General features: G+C 52.5%; 2 protein-coding genes and 1 long non-coding RNA gene across 6 annotated transcripts; 2 read left to right on the top strand and 1 right to left on the bottom strand.

Annotated features, from left to right (window-relative positions):
* Window positions 1–2822: 2822 nt before the first annotated feature.
* On the top strand, window positions 2823–4067 carry LOC120505882. The gene is made up of 3 exons (XM_039716828.1): window positions 2823–3548; window positions 3732–3880; window positions 4052–4067. Exons 1-3 carry the CDS (start codon window positions 3087–3089, stop codon window positions 4065–4067), a joined length of 627 nt encoding a protein of 208 aa, XP_039572762.1. The 5' UTR covers window positions 2823–3086.
* Window positions 4068–16760: 12693 nt separating this feature from the next.
* Window positions 16761–23339, top strand: LOC120505884. Of its 4 annotated transcripts, none has more exons than XR_005628370.1 (3): window positions 16761–16913; window positions 19753–19827; window positions 20266–23339. It is a non-coding gene; the product is annotated as an uncharacterized LOC120505884 (long non-coding RNA). The 4 variants fall into 4 exon arrangements; XR_005628369.1 differs by having other exon boundaries at window positions 19678–19827; XR_005628371.1 differs by lacking the exon at window positions 16761–16913 and adding an exon at window positions 17184–17215 and having other exon boundaries at window positions 19678–19827.
* On the bottom strand, window positions 17541–19667 carry LOC120505883 (olfactory receptor 6M1-like). Its single transcript, XM_039716829.1, is given in 2 exon segments — window positions 17541–18585; window positions 18587–19667. Coding segments are annotated over 2 exon segments (945 nt in total). The 5' UTR covers window positions 19244–19667; the 3' UTR covers window positions 17541–18297.
* Window positions 23340–27741: the final 4402 nt, after the last annotated feature.

Below are 27741 nucleotides of genomic sequence, written 5' to 3'. Positions count from 1 at the left end.
AGCCGGTCCTGTCTTGCTGTGTCCCAGAAATGCCTCGTAGCAGTCCTGCATCCACGTCAGGATGCTGGCCAAGAGAGGTCCTGGAAACTGAGGCAGCTGATTTTAAGCTTGTGCAGGTGCCTACATGTCAAGGCCAATGGTGTTCCCTCAGGATATAGCAGTCCTGAGGGATCTCCTTCATTCAAAGAAATATGGCAGGCAAATGCATTGTCTGCCAAAAGCCCTTTTATTGACCTGGTGGGAGGACAGGAGTCTGCACCCCACTAAAATGTTTCTCTGCCACATATAAATTTCAGTGGGTTGATGTAGGAATTGTATCAAACATACCATCCATCTTTAAGCTGCTGAAGTTATTCAATAGGCAGGGGGTTAGGAATACATTGTGTCAGATTCCTATACTCGAAGCTGATGTCCAGGTGCTGGCCAGGAGTGGTTTCGATGCCCTAGAAAGCACAAAGTCTTCCTCATGGCTTCCCGGCACTGGGCTGATTCTGTTCTTGCCCTTAGCTCTTCTGGCAGACTATGTCTAAAGCTTTTTGTCAAGTCACTCTCATGTCAAGTTAGGCCAGACAGGTTTTTCTTATGCTAATTGGTGCTAAGTATTTATGTCTGTCTGTGCTAATTACTTGTTTATTAATGTGAATTGCTTGTGCTTACTTAGGTCAAACAAAGGCCTTGTTTCACTGCCAAAGGTGCCTGAGACTCCTTGTGGCACCAGCTGCTTTCCTGTGCAATGTTCTACCTCCCCCGAGAGTAAAGAGGTACCTGGAGAAAGAGCTGGCCAGGCTGCTCTGGATCCTTGACCAGCAGTCCTGGTTAAGTGGAGAAGTCCGAGCTGAGCAAAGGTGCCAATGGAACAGCCGTGCACAGGAAGGCTCGGTGGGAAGGGTGGTCCAGGAACCACAGGCCTGGCAGCCTGAGCTTGCCACCAGGGAAGGCCTTGGAGCAGACCCTCCTGAGTGCCATCCCACGGCACGTGCAGGGAACCAGGGTGTCTGCTGGAGGGTGGGAAAGCTCTGCGGAGGGACAGGGACAGCTCGGGGTCCTGACGAGGTGTTGAGGGCTTCTGTGCAGGAGGTTGGGGGGGTTGGTGTTGGGGGTTGTTGGAGAAGGCATTGTCTGGAAGGTGAGAGGTCTTGGCTGGAATTTGAGTCAGGTTGAAGGCAGCACCTGTGGTTTGGCACAGCTTTGGTTATGGAGGGCAGAAAGAATATCTGTGACTTTTCCTGTTCATGGTCGATCAGGACCTGATCCTCCTGCAGGAAACAAGAGGGCAGAGCTGTACTTTACTGGCCACTTAGATAAGTGTACCAGGGGGAGGACTGGCCCTTTTGCCATCTACTCATTTGTTTGGGCTACTTGTGTAACACTGAGTGGACTTTCATTTCTTGAGAGCTTTTAGTCCTTAAGAGAATTTGGATAATATCATCCTTTCACAGAAAACTGTTTGCAAACCAAAGAGTGGCCCCTTTTTTTGCCTCTGTGTAGTGTTATGTTCTGTAAAGTGACTCTCAGTGGATGAGGTTAAAGCAAATGAGTTGCTGCTTTGAGATGGGAAGCAAAATTCCAACTCTTCACCTTCTCAGGCCATCCCAATCAATTTGGGAAGTTTGCAAGTTTTTGGAACTACTTGAGTTGAGCAATGGGAAGTAAAGCTTTCCTGAAGTGAGGCTTGTTAAATGTCAGATTCTTCTGTGCTTTCCCCACTAAGGTGTTTTTGTGCTGAAGAAAATTACTTCACTGAGAAAATAATTTCAGAATGGAGTAAGAGCTTCTGACTGAGACCAAGTGTTGCCAGCAGTTGCTCCAGGTGCTCCTGCCAGCAGCCCCTGCAGGAAGGAGCACAGCCCCCAGTGCACATGGGCCCCCGGGGCACAGGTCTCTGGGGCAGGAGACAGGCACCAGCGCTGCCAGGGCTGAGGGGTGGCAGCTCTGCTTGGGCAGGGACTCTGCCACACCTGCTGATGTCAGCGCTCCCCGGGCCCCAGGGCTCAGAGCAGCATTTGTGCTCTGGCCCACACGTTCCTTGTCTGTGTCACACCCGCTGGTTTAGGATGGCCACCAGCTGGGACGTGTCCCAAGGAGGCCGTGCCAGCTTCTGTGGAAGGCCCCGTGCCCTTCCCAGGGGGCCTGTGTCGGCAGCCTTGGGGGCTCCTTCTGCTGAGCAGGGCAGTGTTTGCTGAAGGTTTGAGCTCTTCCTAAAGACCCTGTCGGGCTGTCTTAGACACTTGGGGCCAGGGATTCCTTCCAACCTGGGCCACTTTGGGTGGGTTGGGGGATGGCTCCAGGGCAGGGGTGGTGTGTGCAGGGGCCCTTTGTGACACGGTGCAGCATGGTCACCATGCCATGGAACAGGTGTCCAAGAGCCCTTTGTGACATGTGGTGACATAGGAGCTGGTGGTGACAAGATCATGCCACAGTGCTTGGAGCACACGACGGGACAGGATGAGACAGAGCGGTGCTGTGAGGAGCCCCCTCACAGTGCACTCGTTCGTGTCTGACCCAGAGCCTTTCTGAGGTGTTATTCCTGCAGCTGACCTCAAGGCCAGATCACAGGACTTGGTGACCCGTGGCTTTCCCGAGGCTTCTCTTCTGCAGGTGCCCTCGAAGGCAGACCGTGAGCCTTGGTGCCCTGGAGGCATCTCCCATCCCTGCCTCCAGTGCCCTCGAGGCCAGACCACCATCCTTGACAGGACTCTCCTGCCCTTGTGGCAGGAGGCCTCCAGACTAGAGTGCAGGACGTGCTGTCCTGTAGCCCTCCTGAGGCTTGTGTCTTGAAGGTGCTTTCCAGACATGACTGCAGGACTTGCTGACTTGGAGTTTTTCCGAGGCATCTCTCCTGCAAGCAGCCACAAATCCAGTCAGTGACATGGAGCAGAGACCCCCAAGAGTGCCCAAGCTGGCCTGGGTAGAGGAGGAGGAAGAAGGTCCTGGAGCTGCCCCAGCACAGGAGACAGAAGAGGTGGTGCCACTCAAGCTGCCACAGGAGGGTGAGTGGCAGAGCTGGGCCACAGGACTGGTGCTTGCAGCCAGCTTGGCATTATTGCATCCCACTGCATCCCATTCCCTGGAGACATGCCCATAGGATGGAAGAGGGGCTGGGCAGACACCCCACAGCAGCCATGCTCCATCCCCTGGGGCATCCCGGGGCTGTCCCTGCCTGGGCAGTGCAGGGCTGGGCTGTGTTCTCCGGCCTCTCCCGCAGCCCTTCAGCTCTGGCTGCACTCGCTCTTTGCCAGATGCAGCCGTGGAGCGCACACAAGAGCAGGACCCTGCCCATGGCCACTTCCGCAGAACAGCACAGGTATCTGCAGCCATCCCCACCTGAGCTGGGCCTGCTGTCACCATGCTTGGAGCATTCTGTGGAACATTCCTGGCTTCTTGCCCTTCTTCTACAGCTGGTTTGCAAATTCATCAAGAGAATTCGGGAGGAAGAGACCAGCACCATGGGCACTGGGCTCAGAGCATACTCGCCCATCTTCAAAACCAAGACCAGTGCTGCCCTGCTGGATATGCTCGTAGAGGAGGGTTTTTCCAATCCACAGCAAGTAAGCAGCGTGTGGCTAGGCTTTGATCCTCCCAGGAATTGCTTGGCCTCCCAAGCCACACTCACTGGTCGCTGGAAGCTTTTGAGGCCATGGCAGTGTGGTGGGAAGGGAAGCACTTTTCTGGGGAAGCTGGGGACATTCCTCCCTCTGGCAGCTTTCCAAGTCTCCCTGTGCCTTCTCCAGGTGCCCGCCATGGTCAGGTACATCCACCAGTGGCTCATGGCCAATCAGTTTGCAGAGCACAGGCTGAACAGGACACTGCTGGATCTCACTGAAGACCAGCCCGCTGATGTAGTCATGACACTCCTGCGTGTGGCCCCATCCTGTGACAGGTATGGGGCCCACCTACCCAGAGCGCTCAGGGCTCCCCAGCCCATCAGCCTGTACAGCCTGTCCCAGCTGTCTGAGCAACAGAGAGTTCCAGGGCCCTCTGGCTGCTCCCTTTGCCAGCCCTGGCACGTCAGTCCCCGAGCCTGCTGCCATGCTCCCTCATGGCCCCTCAGGGGCCTGTCCCCATAGGGCTGGGCTGCCTGGGTGCTGCTGGTGAGGGACAGTGGGCAGTGGCAGAGTGGCAGCCAGCTTTCTCCCTGCCTCAGGCGCTGGGCTGAAACCTGGCCTCGGGGCAGCTTCAGGGGCACCAGGCCCCTGCTCCCCTGTGTCTCTCCGGGCCTCTCCCTCCCCTGCTCAGGCCCTGCCACACGGACACCTCGGCACTGAGCGCTGTCTCGAGGGGTTTTGTCCTTTGCAGGCCACTGTGGTGATGTGGAAGATACTCCAGGTGCCCTGCGTCCCACATATGGTGACGGTGTATTTCCCCCACCTCTTTGTGCATCTGCTCTTCCAAGTGTTCTTCAGCACTCTGGATATGCCAGAGGAGGTCGATAACTTCTGGAAGGGATGCCAGCAGCAATACGGCCTTGCCACCAGCCCCAACAGGAGCCAGTGCTCCAGCGTGACCGGGGCTTTGCTCTGCACGCAGGTTTGCAGTGCGGACCCTGAAGTCCCTGCTCTGCCGAATGCAGCATGAGGATGTGGTGGTGGCAATGGAACGCAAGTGTGGCTGGGACACGCTGCTGTGTGCTGACACCCACCACTATGCCGTGGGTCTGCTGGCCAGGTGAGACCCCCTTCTCCCCGCTGCCCCTGACATTTGTTCTCTGTGCCCAGGAAGCTCCACACAGTCCCTGTGGTCATGAGCCAGAGGGCCTTGACTGTGGGATGGCCAAACAGAGTGGATAAGGCTGGGAGAGGAGGGTGCCCATAAGGAGCCGCCTCCCAAATAGCCCAGGGTCTTTTGCAGGATGCTGGGGAAAGACCAGACCTCTGTGAGTCAGTCCTGGCACAGGTTTGTCCCCATGGCCCACAGTCTTGGTGACTTTTTCTCCTGCCAGGGAGATGTCCTGTGTCTCCATCCCCTTGTGCTCTCGGATTACTCGCTACCTGCTCCGGCTGCTCAGCACACAGGAGCCACGCTGGGAGCTGCCCGCCCTGGCCTTCCTTGCAGAGGTGAGCCTGATGGCCAGCACTGCCTCCCAGCTCTCTGCCCTCTCGTAGCCGCAGCTGCCCGGGACGGTGCCCGTGCCCTGTGCTGCTGCCTGGGCCCAGTCCTGTGCGGTTCCAGCTCCTGCTGGCCGGGTCCCCTGACACTGCCCTGTGCCTTTCAGGTCCTCGAGTTGCTGGACTTGAGTGAACATGGTGCTAACAGAGTCCTGCAAATCTTGTCAAGGCAGCTGCAGAGCGAGTGCAGGGAGAGGTGTCACCTGGCACTCAGGGCCCTTCTCGAGCTCATTGACGATCCCTCAATGGTGAGAAGGGGGCAGCAACTGAGGCTGTGCTGGGGAATGCAGTTGCTTGGGCTTGGCTGGGCTTTGTGCACTGGGGCAGCTGCTCCTAGCTCTCCTGCCTCCCAGTTCAGCTGTCCGAGTGCTTCGGGACAGACCTTTAGGTCTGGGCTCTGTGGCAGCAGGATGGATGGCGTTTCACAAACTTGTGTTCTGCACAGACTGAAAAAATGTGGAGCCTGACTGAAAGCCTTGTGGAGCTCCTGCAGGACACAGATGGAGAGATAATTAGCATGACTGTCATGCTACTCAGCTTTATTATCTTGGACAATGACACGCTGATAGCCGGCCCCATCACACTGCAGCTGGTTGAGGCGCTCCTGCCACTCTTTGACCATGTAAGGCTCACTGCCCCCAGCCACAGTCACTGGGTGCTTCTCAGACACTTTGTGCCCTGTGGATTTGCAGGTCTGCACCAAGCTGAGCCCTGTGCAGCTGATGCTGAGGTCTTTTTTTCTTCCTTTCATACAGGACTATAGCCAGGTGCAGCTGCTCTCCATACTCCTCTTCCGAACATTGGTGACTCTTCCACAGGAAAAGGAAAAAAAGGCCCTAAAGACACACCTGCGCCAGAGCCTGCTGCCACTCTTCTTCCACTGCCACAATGAGAATCAGCGTGTGGCAGAGGTGAGGACTCATGGGCTGCTGCTGTCCCCTGGCAGGGGGCTTGGTCGCCTCCTGCCCTGGCGCCTGCCGGGCTGCAGCCTCCTCCAGGCCTTGGCACAGGGACGCGGCCCTGTGCAGATGAGGGCCGGCGTGGGCAGAGCACACAGAGATTTCAGGGCCACCTGGGGCATTCGTGGCCAGCAGCTTCGGGCTGAGCCCCTTGGTCCCTGCTCCCTCCTGGCCATGGCTAGAGTGGGCTGGGATGGCCCTGGCAGGGGGCTCTCCTCGGGTCCCCTCAGCTCTGGGATCTGACCATGGCTCTGTTCCTCTCTCTTTTAGCCCTTGAAGATATGGGAAATGACATCAGCACCACTGTTGGAAACCTGGCAATTCAAACACTGTATGTCCTCCAGGCAGTAGAGAGAGGTCGGTATTCCATCTTCGATAACCTGCATAATCAGCTCCGCAGGGCATGGAGAACACGGCCTCATCTGTCAGGGCTCGGCTGTCTGCGCTGCTGGAGCTCTGCAGAGAGCTGATCCCAGAGACTCTGTCCACCTGAGCCAGTGGGAATTTTTGATTTTTTTAAAACATTGTTCTTTCATTCTTTTAGTTCTGTTTTAGCATATAAATATAGGATGTGTTGTAATAGACAGACTCTCAGAATCTTTATTTTGCTGCCCAGGGTCTGCAAGGCATAGGGGAAGAGGGGGAAGAGTGTACTTCGGCTCAGCAAGCTGCCCAGGCAGTGTGGCAGGGAAAATAGCCAGAAGCCCCTTGGCCTTTGGTGGTTTTGCTGAAGCCTTTGTGCTGCCAACAGAGCGGGTGCGCAGAGGCTGGAGCCACAGGGATCCCTGTGAGACCGGTGCCTGGAGATGGGCACAAGCCCTGTCCCAGGCAGGAACCGCCATCCGTGTCTTCCTGGCCGTGTGTTGCTGGCTGGATTGCTGAGGGCTCCCAGGTGCCTCTTGATGGAGCTCCTCTGGAGCTCCTGTGGGGCTGCAGTGCTGCTGCTGAGCAGCTTGGCCGGGCTGGGGGAGACCCTCAGCAGACAAGGCCACCAAGGGATGAGGGGCTGTGGAACCACTGACAGGACAAGGCAGTGGGAAGGCACAAGGGGGATGTGTGAGGGACTGGGTGGCTGTAGTGTTGGCCCGGGGGTGGGAGTGGGTTGGAGACAAAGAGACCACTCACCCCGGTGTTCATGTGGCAAATAGCGTTTATTCTCCAGCCCTTCCTTAGAAAGGGCCTTTGAAAAACCCAGTCTGGAAAATGTCATTGGTCTGATCTCTACGCCCCTTCAGGTTCTGGCCAGTGAAATGCTGCAGCCTTGGGAGAGATGTGAGTGGGTAAGGCCCTGTCTGTCACACCAGGGGCTGATACAGTCACACAGTACAAGCCAGCCTGTGCTGTGACACACGGCAGCAGAGTGCGAGGCACAGCTCCGGGTGCTCCCCGTGAACCTCAGCTCTGGGAGCACTGTCTGCCCCAAGCTCCAGGGGCTGCAGTGGGAGCCCGGCTGGGCTCTGCCCTGGGGCCATCCTGCAGGGACAGCTGGAAACAGGGAGCATTCAGCTGCCACAAACAGCCAAGCCAGGGCTGCAGGGCAGCTGCTCCAGCCCGGACTGCACTGCTGTGTGCTGTGCTCTGGGACTGGGGCTCCCCACACAGGGGACTGGACTGGAGTGCCAGAGGAGACAGAGAAGCTTCAGCTTCAGCCTCAATGAGGGGGGTGTGTGGGTTGGGAAGTGGTGCAGAGTCTCGAGGGGATCCACAGAGCTCATCCTGCTGCAAGGACCAGGAAAAGGGAGTGGGAGCTCAGCAGTGAGGAGAGCTGAGGGCTGGAGAGTGGCTCTGAATGACACTAAAATCCCACACATCTGCTGAGACATTGCTGCTCCTCAGCAAGTGTCAGGATGTGTCCCTAACCCTGAGGCCTAGCCTTCCTCATGGCAAGGGGCACCAAGGAAGGCAACAGTGTGATGGAGACTGTGAAGGGCTAGGAACTCACTGGGGGAAAAGAGGGAGCAGCTGGGAAGTAAAAGGCAGGTGGGGGAGAGAACTGCTCAGAAAAGAGCTGAGCTACAGCTTGAGCAAGTTGAAAAATGTCATTTGGGGTCATCCCAAATTGATACCATTTCAGAAGTTATTGAACAAGTTTAATTTTTGGGAGGTGTCATGTTTTCCTTTAGAGGTGTCCACTCTGCAAGCTTGAGCTGTGTTGCCAAAATGCTCAAGCAAGTCTGTGCTGCAGTTGACACCATTTTTTCTTTGGCCGATTCCGGCCCAGTGCTGAGCTCCAGCAGAGCCCTGGCAGAGCCCAGAGCAGCCTCAGCGAACTTCCCGATCCAGACTGGACCCCACCTAGAATGCTTCATCTAGAAAAACAAATTATTGAAAAGAGATTACAGACAAAAAGGGGAAACAAGAAAAAAGGTAAAAAATCTTGTCTGTCAGGGTCTTGAGGAAGACCCAACCCCTGCATGCCAGGGAAAATCCTACCCACGGGTGAGGGAAGCCCAGGTTTTCTCCCTTCCCCCTGCACTGCCCCCCACAATAAGGGTGATCCCAAAGCAAACAAGGGCAGTGGAGCAGCCTAAGCCCTTCCTTGCCTGCACAGCAAAGCAGCCCCTGCCTATGGAATACAGATGGAGTTCATCATGGGGCTGCTGCTCCAGAGCCTGGCCCCAGCATCCCTGGGTGTTTGGGGGCTGCCCCAGTGGCACACTGGGGTGACCCACTGCCCTCTCGCCAGCACCTGGTACTTGTGTACAGACTTGGGGTTGGAAAAGAAGTCACTGGGGTTGGAAGAGGGCAGCGGAAGCCCTGGCGGGGCCCAACCATGACAAGGAAAAACCCACTCAGTGTTGGGGAAAACCATGCCCTCATTGTCCCTGCCTGCATTGCCCCAAAAACATTATGAATCCAGAAAAAAACAGGTGAGTGGAACAGCCCAAGCCCTTTCTCACCTGCACACCAAACTGGAAGGGGCACAGGTTCTGGCCACCCCCACTATGCTACCCCCACCCACGGGTGTTTTTGTTGGGCTGGCTGCCCCAGACCCAGCCCCAGCCCCAGTCCTGGGCAGAGTGGTGGGCAAAGGCTGCCAGCAGGGCTGGAAACTGGCTCCCCACTCAGCACTGCTCAAACCCAACTCGGCTGAAATCTCAGGGCCATGAAGGGCAGCAAAAGGGAGAATCCCTGCTGCCACACCCAGCTTGGGCCCTGACATGTTGGGCCATGATATACCAGAACCGGGAGCACACCTGTGCGTGGGCTCACCTGCAAAGTGAATGTAGGCTGTCTCTTGTGGGTAGGTGCCACAGCCAAAATCAATCAATTTGGCTTGCCCCGTGGCCAGGTCAATCAGGGTGTTTGCTGGTTTTATATCCCTGTGCAGGACCCCTCAGCTGGTGCAGTGCCGCACGGCCTCCAGCACCTGGCAGAACAGCTGCTGTGCCACCTCCTCGGGCAGGAACCCCCGTGCCCGAATGAAATGCTGCAGGTCCTGAGACTACTCTGGCTGCTCCAGAACCATCAAGATGTCTTTGGGGAGTTCAAGCCACTCCAGCAGCTGGATGACACCAGGGAAGCCAGTGGACACCTTGGCCAGCAGCACAATCTCCAGTGGTGCGCTGGTGCCATCAGGCTGTGAGAGGAGCACAATGCCGTCAGTGGGGCGGATGCTGTGCTGGGGGTCGGGAAGCCCTCAGCCAGCCTGGGATGCTCTGTGCCCTGTGCTGGCCCCACGCCCGCTCCCCCTCGAGGTGTCCTGGCGGCTTCCACCCTGCCGGGCCTCGGCTCATCCCTGCCCGACACGGCACCTTGCTCACTCACCAGCTCACCCCAGTGCTGGACATGGTTCCGTGGCACCCTTTTGAGGGCCCCCTGCAAGCCAAGCACAGAAGTGGGCTCAACTCGCCGCCCGCCCTGCCCAGCCCCATCCTCCGCCCACCTCCTCCTCCGCCCCCTCCTCCTGCGCCCGCCCTGGCCTCGCCGCTCACCGGGGCACCGTCCGAGAGCCGCGTTGCGGCGAAGACATTGGCTCTGGCTCTGACACGACAGCCGCCCCGGCCCAGCAGTGAGCCCAGCCAGTACTGCTCCTTCAGGCCCTGTGTGCCTTCCCTGCCGGCGGGACGCGGCTGTCAGCGCTCGGCACGGGGCCAGCAACGGCCCCCGAGCGTCCCTCACCCGCCCCGAACCGGCCATCCCCAGGCGTTCGCTCTCTGGAACAGGACAGCGGCGGCCCGGGGCCAGCGGCTGCGCTGCCAAGCAGCAGAGCTTGGGCCGGACAAGCCGCGGAGGCGGCAGGAGAGGCAGCGCCGCCTGTGCCCTCCACGGCCTCTGGGAGGAGTCAGGGCCGGAACTGGGGCCGGGCTCGGGGTTGGAGAGAGAACCTGGGAGAGGCGGGGACACCAGGAAAGGGAGAGCGCGAGAGGAGCGAGACAGCGGGAGAGGGAGTGGAGACGGGAATCTATAAAGTTGCTTCTTTCGCTGCTGCTGCTGCTGCTGCCGCTGCTGCCTCCACTGCCGCTGCTGCTGCTGCTGCAACTGATGCTCCGGGGCCGTTTGTCCCCGTGTCCGTTTGTCCGCTGCCCGCTCGCCCCCGCCCCGAGCTCCACACTCGCCGAGGGCAGCCCCTGAGCCTCTCCAAACACAGGAACTTTGCCGAGTTCAGCCAAGACCCAGAGTCTGGACTCCTGCACAGGGGCACAGGAATCCCCTCAGTCGCTGCTGTGCATTGTCCCTGCTGAATGGTCAAACACTCTCGGAGCGCATTCCCTGAATGCAGAATTTGTACCTGACCCAAGCACTGCACTTACCTCTCCAGCATTGCTTTCCAAGAAAACCAGGGTAAACCAAACTGTGTGTAGGTCATGGTATTTTACAATGTCTAAAACTTGCCAACTCATGGATCTTAGAGGTGAGATCTTTTTGGAATTAATGGGATGGACAACTAGTGCAAGAAGGAAAAGGGGAACATAAAAATAAATAGAGAAAAATGTCTTGAATTGTTTCAATTTTCATTTAATTTCTTAAAAGCTCTTTCAGTTTTTCCAGAATCTTCTCCTCAGTCCTGTTTGCTTTTTCCAAGAACCTTTCCTGGAGAACGAGGTGCAGCTTCTGTCACAAGGTGTGCCACCAACTGCAGCTTTCCACACTGTGTGTGCAGCACAACACTTGCAGCAAAGCAGGACAAATATTTGAAGAACTCTACACTTTGTTCTTTTCTTTTCCTTGTGGGCTGGGCAGTTGTGCCATTGGTAAGGTTTTCATTGTTACTGTTATACCCTAAGAAAACACGACGGGCTACCAGGAATTGTTAGGGAACGCAAGCCAGACTGAATGCAGAGAAACAATCGCCAGAGCCTGCAGCCAGAAACGGAGCTGTGTGATAATCATTCCAACATCCCCATGGACATCTTGAAAGTGATCTAGAAGATGAAGATGGGCTGACCGAGGGAGTTTGTGTTCAGATGTTTCTACACCTGAAATCAGGACTACAATCTCCATCTAAATCAAGAGTACAATCAGTTCATGAAAAGCACCAGAACAAAGTGGACCTCTCAGGAGATGACTGAAAGAATGTGAAAAGGAGAAATGCAGGAGAAATGCATTTCTCAGCACTGCAGTATTTGCCTACCTGAAACCCTCCTCCATTTCTTCCCCATCCCTGGATCTGGTGGTGTCAGTTCTGTATTCGGTGGTGCCTCCAGCCCTGAATCCCCTTGTCTACAGCCTGAGGAACCAGGAGCTCAAGGCTGCAGTGTGGAGACTGATGATTGATTTGATATATTAGGAAGCATTAAACTGATTGCCAATTTCTGAAAATCACTTGTAATAAAAGTCATCTTTTATAGCTCTGTTGCTTTGGTTCTTTGAATTCTCTGTCTTTTTGGTTTTTTAATGTTCTTCCTAAAGCTAGACAATTGTTTCTGCCATTTCTGACTTTGTTTCTCTCCACCTTTGCTGTGCCACAGACTGTGACAATGAGGAGCTGTGCTCTCAGTGGTATTAAATGAACTAAAGGATCTCCCAGCAGAGTTTTCTCCAGAGATCCCTCTTTTGTTGCCTTCTCTGGAGCTGCAGCAGCAATGTCTGTGTGCAGAGCTGGGGCAGATCAGTGCTGGCACAGAAGCTGTGCCCAGCAGCAGCAGCACTTGGTGTTGCCAGTGCTGCTGCCGTGGTCCTGCCCCGCTGCCCTGGTGGCCCTGGTGTTGCTGCAGGGCCTGAGTGCTCTCAGGGCCGGGCACAGTGCTGGGGGTGGCAGTGCCGGGGCTGCAGCAGGGACAGGCCATGGGCACTGCTGGGGCAGCGCTGACGCCTCAGGCCAGGCCCTGGGGGCTCCAGGCTCCTTGCCCAGGCTCTCTCAAGAACACGGCCAGGCCAATGCTCAGCACAGAAAAGCCCCAGGGTGAGCAGCCCCAGGCTGGCCGTGGGCAGGCTGGGGACAAACAGCATGGCTGGGGCTCTGCAAGGGCCCTGGGGGAGACGGGAAGGAGCAGCAGAGCAGGGGCTGATCCATCCCCAGCGCGCTGCACAGCCCAGGGCAGCGTCCCAGAGCATCCTCATGGAGCTGCCAACAACATCCCCCCTCTGCAGCCCTGGCCTCTCCCCCAGCTCACAGAGGTGCCGCATCCTTGCAGGCACAGCCACGGCAGCACTGGCTCAGGAGCCCCTGTTTGCATTGCACAGAGCAGGCGGGAGCACCCCCATGCTGCTGCTGTGGGGACATGAACCTGAGGGAGCACAAATGCCATCAGCCCCTGGGGCCAGCAAGGGCTGGGGGACACCAGGGAAACCACTCAGCTTTGTCCTGGCCTCTGCAGTCAGCTGGAAAGTTTGTTCCCATGAGCAGGGAGTTTCCTGTCCCACTGCAGCTGCTGTTGCTCAGAGCCAGGGCTGCCTCGCAGCCACCTCCAAACTACCCTCAGCATTTTCTTTGCTTCATCTTTGCTTTCTTTACCCATCCCTGATCCAGATTTCTTCCTATTGCCCATTCCTGCCCCTCTGTCCCTCCCCTGCAAACAGCCCATCCCTGTTTGCCCTTTCCTCTCTGGCCCCACTCCCCATTGCAGTTCCTGACTTGGCACCATGGGAACGTCCCTTGGGGAGCAGGATCATCCTCCAAGTGCTGCAGGAATTGTCTGCAGGCTCCTGCAGTGCCTCATGCTGCTCCCTTGCCAGAGGCACCCCAGGCCAGGGGGGCACATCTGCGCTGCTCTGTCTGCCTGTGGGGCTCCCTGTTCTGGGCAGTGAGGAGGGGCTGCAGAGGCTCTGCAGGACTAACAGGATGGGCTCTGGGGCTGGGAGGAGAAGCTGAGGGACCTGGGCTGCTGGAGCTTCTGCAGAGGAGGCCCAGGGCTCATCCTGCAACTGCCCCAAGGGTGGTTTCAGAGAATTCCAGAATCAGCAAGGTTGGAAAAGTCCTCGTAGATCATCAAGTCCAACCTGTGCCCTGACACCACGTTGTCTCCCTGAGCCTCCTCTTCTGCAGGATAAACAGCCCCAGCTCCCTCAGCCACTCCTCACAGGACTTGTGTTCCAGACCCCTCACCAGCCTTGTTGCCCTTCTCTGCACATGCTCCAGCCTCTCCAAGTCCTTCCTAAATTTGGGGCCCAGAACTGGACACAGCACTTGAGGTGCTGCCCAACCGGTGCTGATCACAGGGGAAGAATCACTGCCCTGCTCCTGCTGGCCACACCATTCCTGATCCAGGCCTGGAGCCATTGGCCTTCTTGGCCACCTGGGCACACTGATGGCTCATGTCCAGCCTGCTGTCCATCAGTGCCCCCAGGTCCCTTTCTGCCTGGCTGCTGTCCAGCCACTCTGTCCCCAGCCTGTAGCGCTGCAGGGGTTGTTGTGGCCAAAGTGCAGGACCCGGCATTGGACTTGGTGAACCTCACCTTGTTGGATTTGGTCCCTGGATCCAGCATGTCCAGGGCCCTCTGCAGAGCCCTTCTACCTGTCGGAACCCAGAGCATCTCTCTGGATGCCCTGGATGTCTCAAAGCCCTGGCAGGGGCTCGGAGACCCTGGCAGGAAGCCAAAGACACCTGGAAATTCGACCTTAATTCATAGAGCAAATTGCCAACCTTATATAAAGAATTATGTTGCCAAAAGTACCTGGTGGCTTGACTTTGATCCTTTTAAAGAAATGACACCTGAAAGTGAGGAGATGAGAGAATTTCATGTCTGAATGGTGAGGGGATGTTATTCACTTGTTAGAACTTAAGTTAGAATGCACTGTACAGGGGGGTTTTATGTGTTGTACAGGGGGGTCTAGAATTCTGTGCATGGATCAGGAGTTCCAAGATGGAGGAATTTGGGCGTGCCCTGTCCTTCTTCTTTCTTCTCCTTGGCATCCATGTTCAGGATGATGTTGGCATGTGTGGATTGGTTCATAGAGAAAGTGCACTTGCCAACAAGGGCGAAAAGTATTGGAAATTAAAGGTAAATGTCTTATACGTAGTTTCTACTATAAAAGAGACAACCTCCCGGTGGGCGGGAGAGAGTGCCCTTGGCTGTCTTGCTGATCAGACCTCGGCTGGACAGACAGAAAAACTTTGTAGATAAGGAACAATAAACTCAACTGAAGACCAAAAGCAAGAGTCCAGACTCCTTCTTCGAGAGCATGGTCTGTCCAGAACCACCTTTTCCCGTGCTGAGGCAGAGACCACTGGCAGCCGACGCCGGCACCTACCCTCCAGCAGATCCACACTCACACCCAGCTTGCAGTCATCTGCAAATTTTCTGATGCTAGACTCAGTCCCATCACACAGATCATCAGTGCAGATATTGAAATTCATGCTGGCTGGCTCTGATCCCTCGGCCATCCTGTGGGTGCCCTGTGATGGCACTCAGGGTGATCTGTTCCATAACCTTGCCGGGCACCGAGGTCAGGCTCACAGGCCTGGAGTTCCCCAGATCCTCCTTCCAGCCCTTCTTGGGGATGGGCTCACACTGACACCTCCACTCCTCTGGGACCTCCCTGCTAAGCCAGGACTGATGGTAATTGATGGACAGCAGCTTGGGGAGCTCATCCACCAGCTCCCTCATCCCCCTGGGATGGATCCCATCTGCTCCCAGAGACACCTGTGAGCACCTGAGTGGCTCAGCAGGTCCCCAGCTGCTTCCTCCTGGATTCCAGGGGCTGTTCTGCTGCCTGTGCCCATCTACCAGCTCAGGAGAACACTTGTCCTGAGGATGTCCTGTCTTATTGTTTAAAACTGAGGCAAAGAAAGGGTGAAGTACCTCAGCTTTCTCCTCATCTTTGGTAACCATATCCCCCACAATAAGAAATGCAGATTGTCCTTACCCCTCCTTTTGACATTAATGTATTTATAAAAACATTTTTATTATCCCTCACAAAAGTATCCAAGTGAAGTCCTAATTGACATTTCACCTTTCTCATTTTCTTTCTGCAGAACCTAACAACATCCTGAGACATTTCTTGATTTACCTGCCCCTCTGTCCAAAGGTGCTGCACCCTCTTTTTAACCCCTAAATTCCTGCAAAAGCTCCATGCCCAGCCAGGCCAGTCATGTCCCCCTCTGGGTCATCTTTCTGCACAAAGGGACTACCTAATCTTGCTCCTTCAAGATTTCTTTTTTGAAGTGTTTCCATCCTTCCTGGAACCCTTTGTTTTTAAGGTCTGTTTCTCTTAAAAAAATCAGTACCTGATTTGGTACTCCCCAAATCTGCATCCTCAATAGGCCAAAGTCTGCTCTTATAGGTCTCTCAGGAGCTCTTTGTCTCCCTTCAGTCGTCTTCAAGTCTCCAGGGCTTGTGCAGGGATTGGAGTCAGTTTGGAGTTCTGTAAAGGAGCAAGATTCCAGACAGCATATCATGATTTTTGGTTTTAATAAAGGAAATATGGTTTTATTTTAATTTCAGAGAAGAGGTGATAGAAGCATTCCCCAGGTGATCTTGATGCTGAATGTCTCCTTAGGAAGTCTGGGCACAGAGAAGAACGAGCACCTTGCAGGCTGACCCTGTCTGGACAGGCTCACCCCCAGCCTCACCATGTCTGACATCGCCCACCTGGGACTGACATCCCAAAACATAGAAAAAAATTAAGTATTTTTCCTTATAAATAAAATCTAATTAATAAAATGATATTTATATTATTCTAATTTATGATGGTATTGTTATTTATTTTTCTTACCTAATTATTGTATTTATAATAAAAAATCAATAGATTTCTAGCAAGCAAGAAAATTATTGATCATTGGTTCTAAGTAACACAATTCTCTTCATAAATTAATTAAGCTCTATTGGCTATTAATTTCTTCCACTTTATGGTAACTAGTAATATCTGTAGTCCTTTTTGAAAAATTTTTACGATTTTTTCTCTGATAGGGCCAAGGGGGGCCCACTTTACTGTCCCTGGAGACATTTCTGGGGCACATTTGGGGCAGTTTTGCATCTGGGGTGGGAATTCAAAGAGAACTTGAGGGTGTGGAGGACACTTGGGGGAGCCGGGCGGGCACTTGGAGGGGCACTCAGAGATTCTGAGGGACAGTTCGGGGTCCGGAGGGGGAGCACTTGGGGGTCCTGGGGGGCCCTTGGAGGTCAGGGAGGGGAATTTGGGGCCCTTCGGGGTCTGGGGGGCCTTGGGGGGCCCGAACGGGGCTCTCTGGGGCGCGGGGGGTGATGGGAGTTGTAGGCGTGGGTATAATACGGTTTAACGGGGCCGCGGAGCATCACGGGACTTCTAGGCGCAGCTGCAGTGGCTCTCGGTGGCGCGCGGGAGATAAAATCCCGGTTGGAACGGCGCTGTACGTGTTCCGTGGAGCATGATGGGAGCTGTAGTCCCGGAAGGGCTGGAACGCGGCGTTTGGGAATCCAGGAAGGCACTTGGGGGACACTTTTGCGTCCGAGCCATGACTTGAGGTCCTCGGGGGGAACGCAAACGGTACGGGAGCCCTTGTGGGGAGCTTGGGGAGGTCCAACCGGGCTCTTTATGGCTCGGGGCACGGCAGAAGTTTTAGGCGCGGAACTGTGTTATGAGGGGCTCTGGGGCCGAGGGGGATAAGAGGAGATGAATTCCCAGAAGTCGCTGTACCGGGCATCTGTGGGGTTGGGAGCACTCAGGGGATCCGGAGATGCTTTTGGGGGGTCCCGAGTGGGGGCTGAGGAGGCACTGAGGGATCCTGGAGGGTCTGGGGGACACTTAGGGGGAGCCATGACTTGAGGTCCTCGGGGGGAACGCAAACGGTACGGGAGCCCTTGTGGGGAGCTTGGGGAGGTCCAACCGGGCTCTTTATGGCTCGGGGCACGGCAGAAGTTTTAGGCGCGGAACTGTGTTATGAGGGGCTCTGGGGCCGAGGGGGATAAGAGGAGATGAATTCCCAGAAGTCGCTGTACCGGGCATCTGTGGGGTTGGGAGCACTCAGGGGATCCGGAGATGCTTTTGGGGGGTCCCGAGTGGGGGCTGAGGAGGCACTGAGGGATCCTGGAGGGTCTGGGGGACACTTAGGGGACAGATGGGGGGTGGATACCGGGGGGTGGGGGAGTTGTTGAGTGCGGAGCATGACGGGCATTGTAGCCCCGGCACCAATGGGGCGCTGTCGTGCCGTGGGCCGTGGCGGGAGTTGTAGGCAAAACCGAAAAGATGGAGCCGATTCCAGGCATTGCCCCTGAGTCCCTGGTCCCCGTCGCTGATTGGTTATAGGCGGTGATGGGCAGAACCCTCGGCAAATGGGAGGCAGCAGAGGCGGGATCAGCCCTTTCAACCCCTCCCATCCCTCCCAGTACAGCCCAGTTCATCCCCAGTACAGCCCAGTAGGACTGCAGTGCCGGTCCAGGCAGTCTTAGCACAGCCCAGTCCTTCCCAATACACCTGAGTTAATTCCCAGTCTCCTCCAGTTCCCCCAGTCTTCCCCACCTGCTCTCAGTGCTTTTGGGGTTTCAAACCTGGACACTGGGGCTGATGGCTGTCCCAGGGAAAGAGCTGGGACAAGGTGTCCATTGCTCAGGAGCTGTACTTGGGATTGTCACTTGCCACTGTTCCTCTGAGCTCTTCTCTGCTTTGGAGATGTGTTCTTAACAAGCTGGTGGCTCTCCAGTGATGGCCCTGGGAGCAGCCAGGGCAGAGAATGAACTGAGTTTCTCCTGCTGCCATTGTTGGTGCCCTGTCTGGGTGTGCAGATGAGTCTCTTATCTGTTAACCTAGCACAAGGCTGCAGGAGCACCAGTGTCCTGAGGCAGCCCTGTTTGGAGGCTGCCCTCACAGGCACTGGTATTGTGCAACAGATGTCACCAGATTCTTGGGATGGCTTTCCAGAAATGCACCATGATTAGGGGAAAAGCTTTGTTCTTGCCTTGGCAATGGATCTGCTCAGGACCAGGATCACAGATTTGTTCCGAAGGCTGTAGATGAATGGATTTAAGAACGGGTACAGGACTGTGTTCAGCAGAGCTACAATTCTGTTGGTCCTCAAGGAAACATCTTCTGCAGGACACGTGTAGAGAGCAATGAAGCTCCCATAGGCAATGGATAAGGTGATGAGGTGGGAAGAACAGGTAGTCAAAGCTTTCTTCCTCCCAGAGGCTGCTGGAAGAATGCAGAACACAGAAAAGGTTGCAGATGTAAAATGCCAGAGTCAAACATAAGGAACCCAGCACAACACGCGATATGAAGACAGAGTCTATTTTCCAAAGGAGGCTGGTGTCAGAGCAGGACAGTTTGAACAAAGGGGAGTTGTCACAAAGGAAATGGGGGATCTTGGAGCCACAGAAAGACAGCTCCAAGAGGAAGAGCAGCCGGTAGCTCAGCAGGACAAAGCCGAGGACCCAAGCAGCAACAACCAGGTGGACACAGAGCTGAGGCTTCATGATGGCAGCGTAGAGCAAAGGTTGGCAGATGGCAACGTAGCAGTCAAAGGACATGACAACCAGCAGGATGAACTCTGTGCAGCCCAGGGCGAAATAGAAATAGTTTTGGGCAAAGTAGATGCTTAGTGAGAGAGTGTTCTGACCAGAACTCAGCATCACAAACAGTTTGATGCTTGTGGAGGATGTAAACCAGATTTCCAGGAAGGCCAGGTTGCTGATGAAAAAGTACCTGGGGGTTTGCAGGTGGTGATCCACACACACCAGGAAAATGATGGTTGCATTCCCCATCACTGTTGTCAGGTACATGAGCAGAAGGACCTGAGAGAAAAATACCTGCAGTCTTGGATCAAGCTCTGGGAAACCCTCTAGGATGAACTCAGTAACTGCTATTTCATTTTCTGCTCCCATGCTGAATTCCAGCTCATCCTGCTGAGACAGGAACGTGGCAAAAACAAGTGGGATAATTTCACAGTCTGGACAAACATTTCTATCCTTCCTTCTCTGCTTCTTTCTTTTCCTGCAGTCTTGCTATAGAGCACAGAGATCGTGCTTCGAACAATTCTCACTCCGATTGTTTCCCATTTCAGGTAGAGAGCCCAGGGATTTTATTGTGTTCTTTCTACCATTTCCAAACACTCCCAAAGAATTCTTTCACCAGAACAGAGGATTTTAAAGAGCTATTGGATATTTCCCCCCATTGCTGGGAAATTCCCAGCTCACTCAGACGTACTGCAAACATCTGTCACACCCATGTGCCAAACACAGCACATCTACAGCACAAATACTAAACTGTGAAATTACATCCAATCCATGCAATGAACTTCCTTGTTTCTACTTTTCAGTACTTGCCTTTGGACCAGGAGCCCCTGAGGATCTGTTGATTCCAAAATAAACAATCCCAAGTATCTCTTTTGCAGCCCTCTGCTGTCTTCCACGGCTTTTTCCTCTTTGGCTCTTCAGGAAAGGAATGGAGAGGGCAGAATAGGGACCAGGTAAAACTTGTTTTTTTCGTACTCTAAATGAGGACTGGAATTTATTATGGATCCACCCAGAGTGTCACAATCTGAGCTGTCACCTGTCTGCACCAAAATGCACCTGTGCCCATGCAGTCCTTCATTGCTATTGCCATCAAATAACCCGAGTGCAGAGCAAGAGAAAAGTCCAGGAAGAGATTTGTAACTTTTGTTTTGTGTGTTGGCTGGGAGCACCCAGCCTCCAAATGTTCTCTTGTCTCCACTGGCTACAGAGGGAGTCTTGAGAAAACAAATTTTCCTGGGTGCCTGCAGGGGAGCAGATGAAACTCACTTTTCAAATCTCAAGTCCCTGATTAATTAAGTAATTCAGTTACTCTGTTTTGAAACCAAAATACACAGCTAAGAAAAGATGCATGAGAAAACATACGCAATTATGACTGGTGTTTTCTCTTTCAGATTTTTTGGTTCGCTTTTAGACATGGAGAAGAGCAGAGCTGATGACTTTGAAAATAGGATTATTTAAAATGCCAGCAGAGAAGAGGAGAGGGGGCATCTGAAGCAATGAAACAAAGCTCTGTTGATGTGCAACCAGAGCACTGAAGTCATCGGTCCCCTGGGTGGCCCAAGGACTCTCCCATCTCATTGTCCACACAGAGCGGAGGAGAGACTGGTCTGAGACAGGCCATCAACTTGAAACCAAGGGATGGAGTTCAGTCAAGAGCCCTCAAAATGAACCAAGTCCAAAATGAGAAGAAATGAGTCACTGTCAAAATTAAGTGTGGGACTGAAACGTTTGGGAGCTCTCCAGGTGGGGACTTGGGGCAGCCCTAGAGATGAGCAGATCCTGCTGTGCCCAGGCCGATTCTTGTGCATAAATGCAGTGATCACCACTGTGGGTGGAGGCTCTGACTGCTTCAGAGACCCCTGTAGCACCTTCTGCTCCACAGCTGAGTAAAACTGAGCAAATTACAATTACTTAAGAAGCTTCCACACTCCAGAGACCACAGGGCAGGTGGATTATCAGAACCAATCAGAACAGCTGTAAGTGAAGCCACATTTGGTACAGTTGAAGGCTCTGTTGCAAAGGACACTCTTCCAATGTGAGTTATTCCACAATTCAATCTTTTCCCTCAGGGCTCATCAAATAGCAGAGGAAGAAAGAAAAGAGACTTGGTGTTAGTCAGTGTGCACATTGTAAGAAAGAGAGGCATTTGAAAAAAGACTGTCTGCAGTTACAACACAAAACCTCCCTCTCGTGACCACCACCGATGGTCACTGAGGGGGACCAGAGGATTCTTTCCCAGAAGAACCTCTGGTCACAGCTAAGCTGGGAGGGAGGAGGTCAATGAGTAGTTAGAATTTTAGTGGCTACAGGAGCTGGACACTCTATGCTAAATACAGCAAAAGGAAGCTTGAGCAATGATTCTATAACAATCATTGGTGCAACAGGGAATCATGAAACTCAGCCATTTTCCTGGCCCATTGATTTTAAATTAGGAAAACAATGGATCTACTCAATTTACTAAAGCCTCTCCTTGGAGGATTTTTGGAAAACCTGAATGCTAAAATCAAGATTAAAATGGCAAAATGCAGGTTATTACTCCAAAGTCTAATTATGTGGAAGACTCTATTTTTGCATTGCAGTCTTCAAAATCAGATGTGATCCATCTGTCATCTGTATCACTTAAGGATGCAGTAAATCTGGTAGTCTGGATTGGAGAGGTGCCCCAGTGACTCAGAAAAGCAGAGCCTGTAAGAAATACACTGAAACCCTGAGCAGGACCAGTAAGGCAAAAGCAATACCCTTTGAAAAAAATAAAGTTGTAGGGGGTTATTATCCCTCGTGGAAAGATTTATAAAATAAGGCCAGTTAAAGGAATATTAATCCAAATGTAATATCCATATTTTGCCAGTTAAGAAGGCAAATGGAGAGGATTAGTGGCTGGTACAGGATCCTAGAGCCATAAATGGGACAATGGAAGATATACACACGTCAGTAGCAAATCCTTGTACCTTGCTAACAACCTGGAGTGAAAAATTAAAATGGTTCACAGTATGGAATTTGAAAGTGGCCTTTTCTGTATTTCTTTGAATAGTGAAAGTAAAGAACTATTTACTTCTGAATGGGAAAGTCCAAACACAGTGAGAAGAACCCAACTGACTCGGCCAGTTATACCACAGAGGTTTATATGGAGACCAAGTGGCAAAAGAACTGGAGGAATGGAAGCATCAGAAGCCTCTTGGAGTCTTGTTCCAGTCTGGAGATGGCATTCTGAGGCCACTGAAACTCAGCAGCAATGCAGGGATCAGACTGTGGCATTGTGGAATTTTCTGGGACTAAGTGAATACAGAGTACAAACAGTCCAGACCACAGAAGCCTACCTGGGATTCAAAATCCTCCAGGGACAAAGGGGGTTGGGACAGGAAGGAAAAGAAGCAATTTGCCAACTCCCACAGCCATGAAGGATGAGAGAGTCACAGGCATTTCTCAGGGCGGGGGATGATGTCAGCTGTGCATCAGCAATTATGGGCTGCTGGTAAAGCCGCTGTGAGAGCTTTTGAAGGCAGCTCAGCAGGACTTTATAGTGTGGACTGGTATGGCATTGGCTGCCTTTTCACAGCTCCAGCGAGCCCTCATGCGGGCCCTGCTTTGGGGCTCCCAGACCCCATGGACCCATTGGATCTGTTTCCCTATGAGAGACAAAACCCAGCACGGGGAATGCTGTCACAGTTCCTGGGGACTGCAGCAGGGCTGTGCCTACTATTCCCAGCAACCAGACAGTGTCAGCCAGGGCTGTCTGGGCTGTCTGAGGGCAGTAGCAGCTGCTCTTTTATTGATCCAGAAAGCTCAAGAACTGACTTTGGGACAGAGTGTTATAGTTTAAAAATTCTTTCAATACACAGTTCAAGATGAAACCTCCTGGGCATTTGAAGAAATCTAAACCAAACTTCCTTCCTGATTACCCAGCTGTGTTTGGTTAAAACATCTGTTTGTGATGGTCACCACAATAATTGCTGTATGGCTTTCACTTCCATCACAATTCAGTGTTATAGTGCACAATGCTATAAAATGGAGCTATTGAGAGACCAGTGCATATAAGGAACTGAACTTTTTCTCAAGAAAAGGGGGGATGTGATGAGGACAGTAGAACAGAACAGCACAACCTCAGAGAAACAGATAAAGAATGTCACTCACACAAAACACGAGTAGGATGCCAGCTCTGCTCTGCAAGGCTGACAAAGCAGAAGCTATGCAAAACAATATTGCCCTTACTCAAACGCAGGAGTTGAGGAACGGCCTCTAAAAAGGACACCAGATGTTGGAAACAGACCCCAAAGAACCACATAAAGACTTCTGATAAGGGGTGCAACTATATCAAATAAAGTCAAAGAAAGCAGGGAGAGCTCGCGATTATGTAATCAGTGTGTCTGCAAAAAACTCTGTTCACTTGATGGTCAGTACACTCGAATGGAGGAAAGATGGCCCAAGTGACCACCATGCTGTAATAAAGAATACCTGCTTTCAAATATTCAAACTCTGTTCAAAGGTTTCTATCCAGTGGATTTCAGTATTAGTGGTGTCCTTGACTCCATTATTCCTCACAGTTTCACAATGGCCCTTGGTTCCATCAGGCCCTGCTGTATAACAGTGGACCCTTGCTTCCATTGGGTTCTGTACTGTCAAAATGGCCTCCTTGGTTCTGCACTGCCACAATGCTGTCCTTGGTTCCATGAGGCCTTGGTGTGTCACAACAGCCCCTTGGTTCCATAAACTACCATAGTGTCACCCTGGTCTCTTGATCTGCAGTATCACAATGGACATTTGGTTACAGGCAGCCCCGCTGTGTCACCATGAATATTTGGTTCCATGGGGCTCTAGAGTGTCACAATAGCCCCTTGGTTCCACAAGGCCTCCCTGTATAACAATGGCCTCTCAGTTCAATGATGTTTTCTACTATCAGCAATGGTCTCCTTGTTTCTGTAGTGTGAAAATGGCTGCTTGGTTCCATGAGGTTCCTCAGTGTCCCATGGTCTCCTTGGTTCCATGAGGCTCTGCAGTGCCAAAATGTCCCATAGTTTCCAGGAGCTTCTGTCGTATCAACCATGTCCTTTGTTCCAGTGAGGTCTCACAGTGTCACAATGGCCACTTTGTTCTGTGAGGTTCCATAGTATCATCATGGTCTTCTTGGATCTGATGTATCACTATGGACCATTGGTTCCCTGCGGCCCTGCTGTGTCACAGTGGTTCCTTGCTTCCATGAAGCCCCACTGCATAACAATGGAATCTTTGTCCCATGAAGTTCTCTACTGTCACAATGATCTCCTTGGTTCTGGACTGTAACAATGAACCCTTGGTTCCATGAGGTTCCATGATGTCACCATGGTCTCCTTAGGTCCATGAGGCCTTGCTTTGTCACAGTGGATCCATGGTTCCATGAGCTCCCATAGTGTCACCATGGTCTCCTCGGATCCACATTGTCACAATGGACAATTGGTTCCATGGGCCCCTGCTGTGTCACAATAAACCCTTAGAACTATGAGGTTCTGTAGTGTCACAATGATCTCCCTGGTTCAATGACACCTTGCAGTGTCACAGTGGCTGCTTGGTTCTGTGAGCAATGGTCTTGTTTCTGCAGTGTCACAATGGACTTTGGTTGCGGTGTGTGGGATGGAGAGATGACAAAACATTGAGGTTTCATGCAGCAGAGAGTCTTTATTCGGGTACCCAGCTCTTTTTATAGGCTATTCAAAAGACTCCACGTTTGACTCTGGTTGGTCACAACCCACAACCACTGACCAATAGCTGCCTGCTTGCATTCATATCAGGGACTGGCTCTCTGTAGCTAAAGCCCCTCCTCTTCTTAGGAGGCATATGCCACGATAATTCTGCCTTTTTCTGTTTTAAAACATATTTATTAAACTCAATCTTTCTACTTATTGGTGTGTTCTATGTGGGTTTTACTATCAAGTTTAGGAGCTTCTAAAGTACAATATTACTAGGTGCATGCTGCATGTTAATTACTTGAGACTTACAAGTTATAACTTGAGCATTAAAAGCAAATGAACTTAAAACTATCAGAAGTAACATTAACATCTGTTAGGGATAGTATTTAAAATTTTTAAGTGTCTGATTTTTGAAGTCTAAGTGAAATCACAGGTGCGTTGTTATTTCAAAGATTTGTAGCTGGTGAAGAGGGGGTTGTTGCTTATCGAATACTGACATTTGTGGAATTGTATGCATTCCCCCTCTCTGTTTGTTAACTTTACCTGTGTTAGTATGCTTGGTTGTGGTGATGGACTTGGTATATTTAGAAACTTACTATTAATTTCAACAGGAGTTGGTATGAATGTTTTAGATATGCACAAATATGAAAGGTAGTAGTTAGTGATTTTTAGATTGAAAATTACTTTGTAGATATTGTAAACAGAAGTGATAAGAGATAAGCACTTAAAAAACTCTATAACTGAAACTTGTTAATTTAAAGCTGTGGAGTTCACAGAAATGTTTAGGTTATTCTATTTTAAGGACAGTGTGTTTAACAGAAGAGTTTATGCATTTTTAGTGTTTTGCTATAAGATGAGAGAGTGTTAGGGTTTTATGTGAGTTTAAGAGGGTTTGCAGGAGACAGAACTCGGGCTGTGGCAGGAGCAGTGGGAGCGGCACGTGTCGGGGCTGCCCTCACAGAGCCACGGCCCTGCACTCCTCCTCCCCTTGCCCTTGCTACTGCTTCATTGTCACTATCGAGTAAGAAATGACACAGACTCTCCAGAAGGCTGGTTTGCATAAAGCGCACGTCTTTACTTTGAATCCTCTTTTTGTACATTGTGCCAATACAGATAGACCTGGTTGGTCAATTAATCAATACATTTCACCTGATTCGCTAATTAACAAGACACCTTTCTTATAAACAATCTTTGAGAAAAAAATAAAACAGAGAGTAGGAAAACACCATCTGCAGCTTGTTTATGATAATCAGCCATCATTGTTTATCTTCAACTTCCTAAAGTCTTTCAGACCAGTTCTGGGGAAAACTTACCTAGTTTTCTTGCTCTCTGACTAGGCTGTCATATCCACACTTCATTGCCTGTACGGGCTTTTCCCATGCTCTGATCTCTGACCCCAGGGTATGGGAAGGGCGTTTGGGAGACCCCTTCATCTGGGGCAGTTGGTGACTTTTGTCTCAGTCAGGGTTGGTTCAGAGCATTGTGTTGGGCTCTGGAGTTTTCGGGTGATTGCTGGGGGTGCCAGCGTTGGGAAACTGCGGGCTGTGCTTGGAGCGCAGTGCTGGGATGGCTCTAGAGCTTGGTGTGTTCTCAGGGAAGTCCCTGGTTTTGGGAGTCATTTTGTCTCTGTGACTCAGTGCTGTTCCAGGTTTCCCAGGATGCATGGTGTCGCTGTGGGTGGTTGTGTTGGGTCCCACAGGGACAGCAGGGGCAGCCCCCCCCCCCCCCCCGGATGCTGCTGTGCGGGCACTGCAGGGGCTTCTGGCACAGATGGCCAGTGCATGGGCTGCGCAGACGCCTCCAGTGCCTGTGGTGGGGGGCGGCTCTAGCCCTGACATGGTGGCGCACCAGCACTGCAGGGCTGGAGATCCCAAACAATGGCAGCTTCCCTTCTAGACTCCCCATCCTACACGCTCAGTGTGGCACCTCCCTCCTTGCAGGTCACTCTTTTGGCCCCAGCTACCTGCTGCAGCCTGGCCTCAGTGGAGACTGCACAGCGTGTGGCAACTCCACTCCGCTCTGCAGGTCCCTGCGGCTGCCTGCAGCTGGTAGGGCTCCCCACCTCTTTGGGCGCTGGCTGTGGTGCTGGGTGCCTCGGTGTTTCCCAGGTTTCTTGAGTCCTGACTGTGGATGTGGTGGCACGTAGCAGTCTACAGTCCTCAGTGATGGCGTTGCCAGCTTCTTTTCTGGTTTTTGGTGCTGCTGTCCTTCCGGAATCTGGTGGGCACAATGTATGGAGCCCTGGCCACCATGCGGGGGCAATTTCGGCTGCTGCCTCCACATATTTGGCACGGCATCTCTGCTCCTGTGGGCTGCCACCTGTGCTCTGCCATCTTGAACGAGTGTCTCTGGTGCCATGTGCCAAACGCCATCTCAAGTGAGTGACTCACATGCCATGTGCTGACAGCCATCTTGGGTGAGTGACTCATATGCCATGTGCTGACAGCCATCTTGGGTGAGTGACTCACATGCTATGAGCTGACAGCCATCTTGGGTGATCTGTGTCCAAAGCACATGGCATCCTCCATGTTCATGTTTTTCTGCAGGCTGCGGTGCGTGACCGGCAGTACGGGACATGGAGCCTAAAAATGTTTTTTTCAGCCCTGGTATGGGCGGCATCTCTCCTGCCATTTCCGCATCCTGTTCAGCTTCTAACTGCCACAGCCAGTTTGAAATAAACATTAAGAGTTTTATAATGTCCATAGTGGCTTTCAGAGCTTATTGCTTATATTTTACTCCTCATTGAAGTAAAAGAAAAGTTCATCACTTAATGACGGGTTGTTCTTTTATGGAGATAAATTAATCTATTTCTTTGGTGGAGTTTTCCTTCTATGTTTCACCTCTTTTGTTTCTTTGGCTCTTACCCTGTCGGGATTTTTAGCTTTACCACCTTTTCCAGCTTTTGTTTCACATAGCTCTTTGGCTGTCCTTTTCTCACAGCTCTTACTACATTGCTAGTTCTGTCTGCATTTCTTCACAGCTCTGGCTATGTCTCTAGCTCTGGCTTTTTCTCACAGCTGTGGGCTGTGGCTCTCTGCTGTTTTGTCTCATTCCTTTTCTTGTGGCTTAGTTCTTTTGTTCACATGGGGTCACCATCTGTCGCAGTGCATGGGGATGAAGAGATGCCACGCCATCGATGCAGCAATGTATCTGAACAACTTAGGCCACACTGCACCAGCCATACCATGTGGTATTTTCTGTGTGCCC

The sequence above is a fragment of the Passer montanus genome, unplaced genomic scaffold (genome assembly GCF_014805655.1).
Source record: "Passer montanus isolate IOZ18808 unplaced genomic scaffold, ASM1480565v1 scaffold364, whole genome shotgun sequence".
NCBI lineage: Eukaryota > Metazoa > Chordata > Aves > Passeriformes > Passeridae > Passer > Passer montanus.
This window is presented reverse-complemented; position numbering and strand designations above follow the sequence as displayed.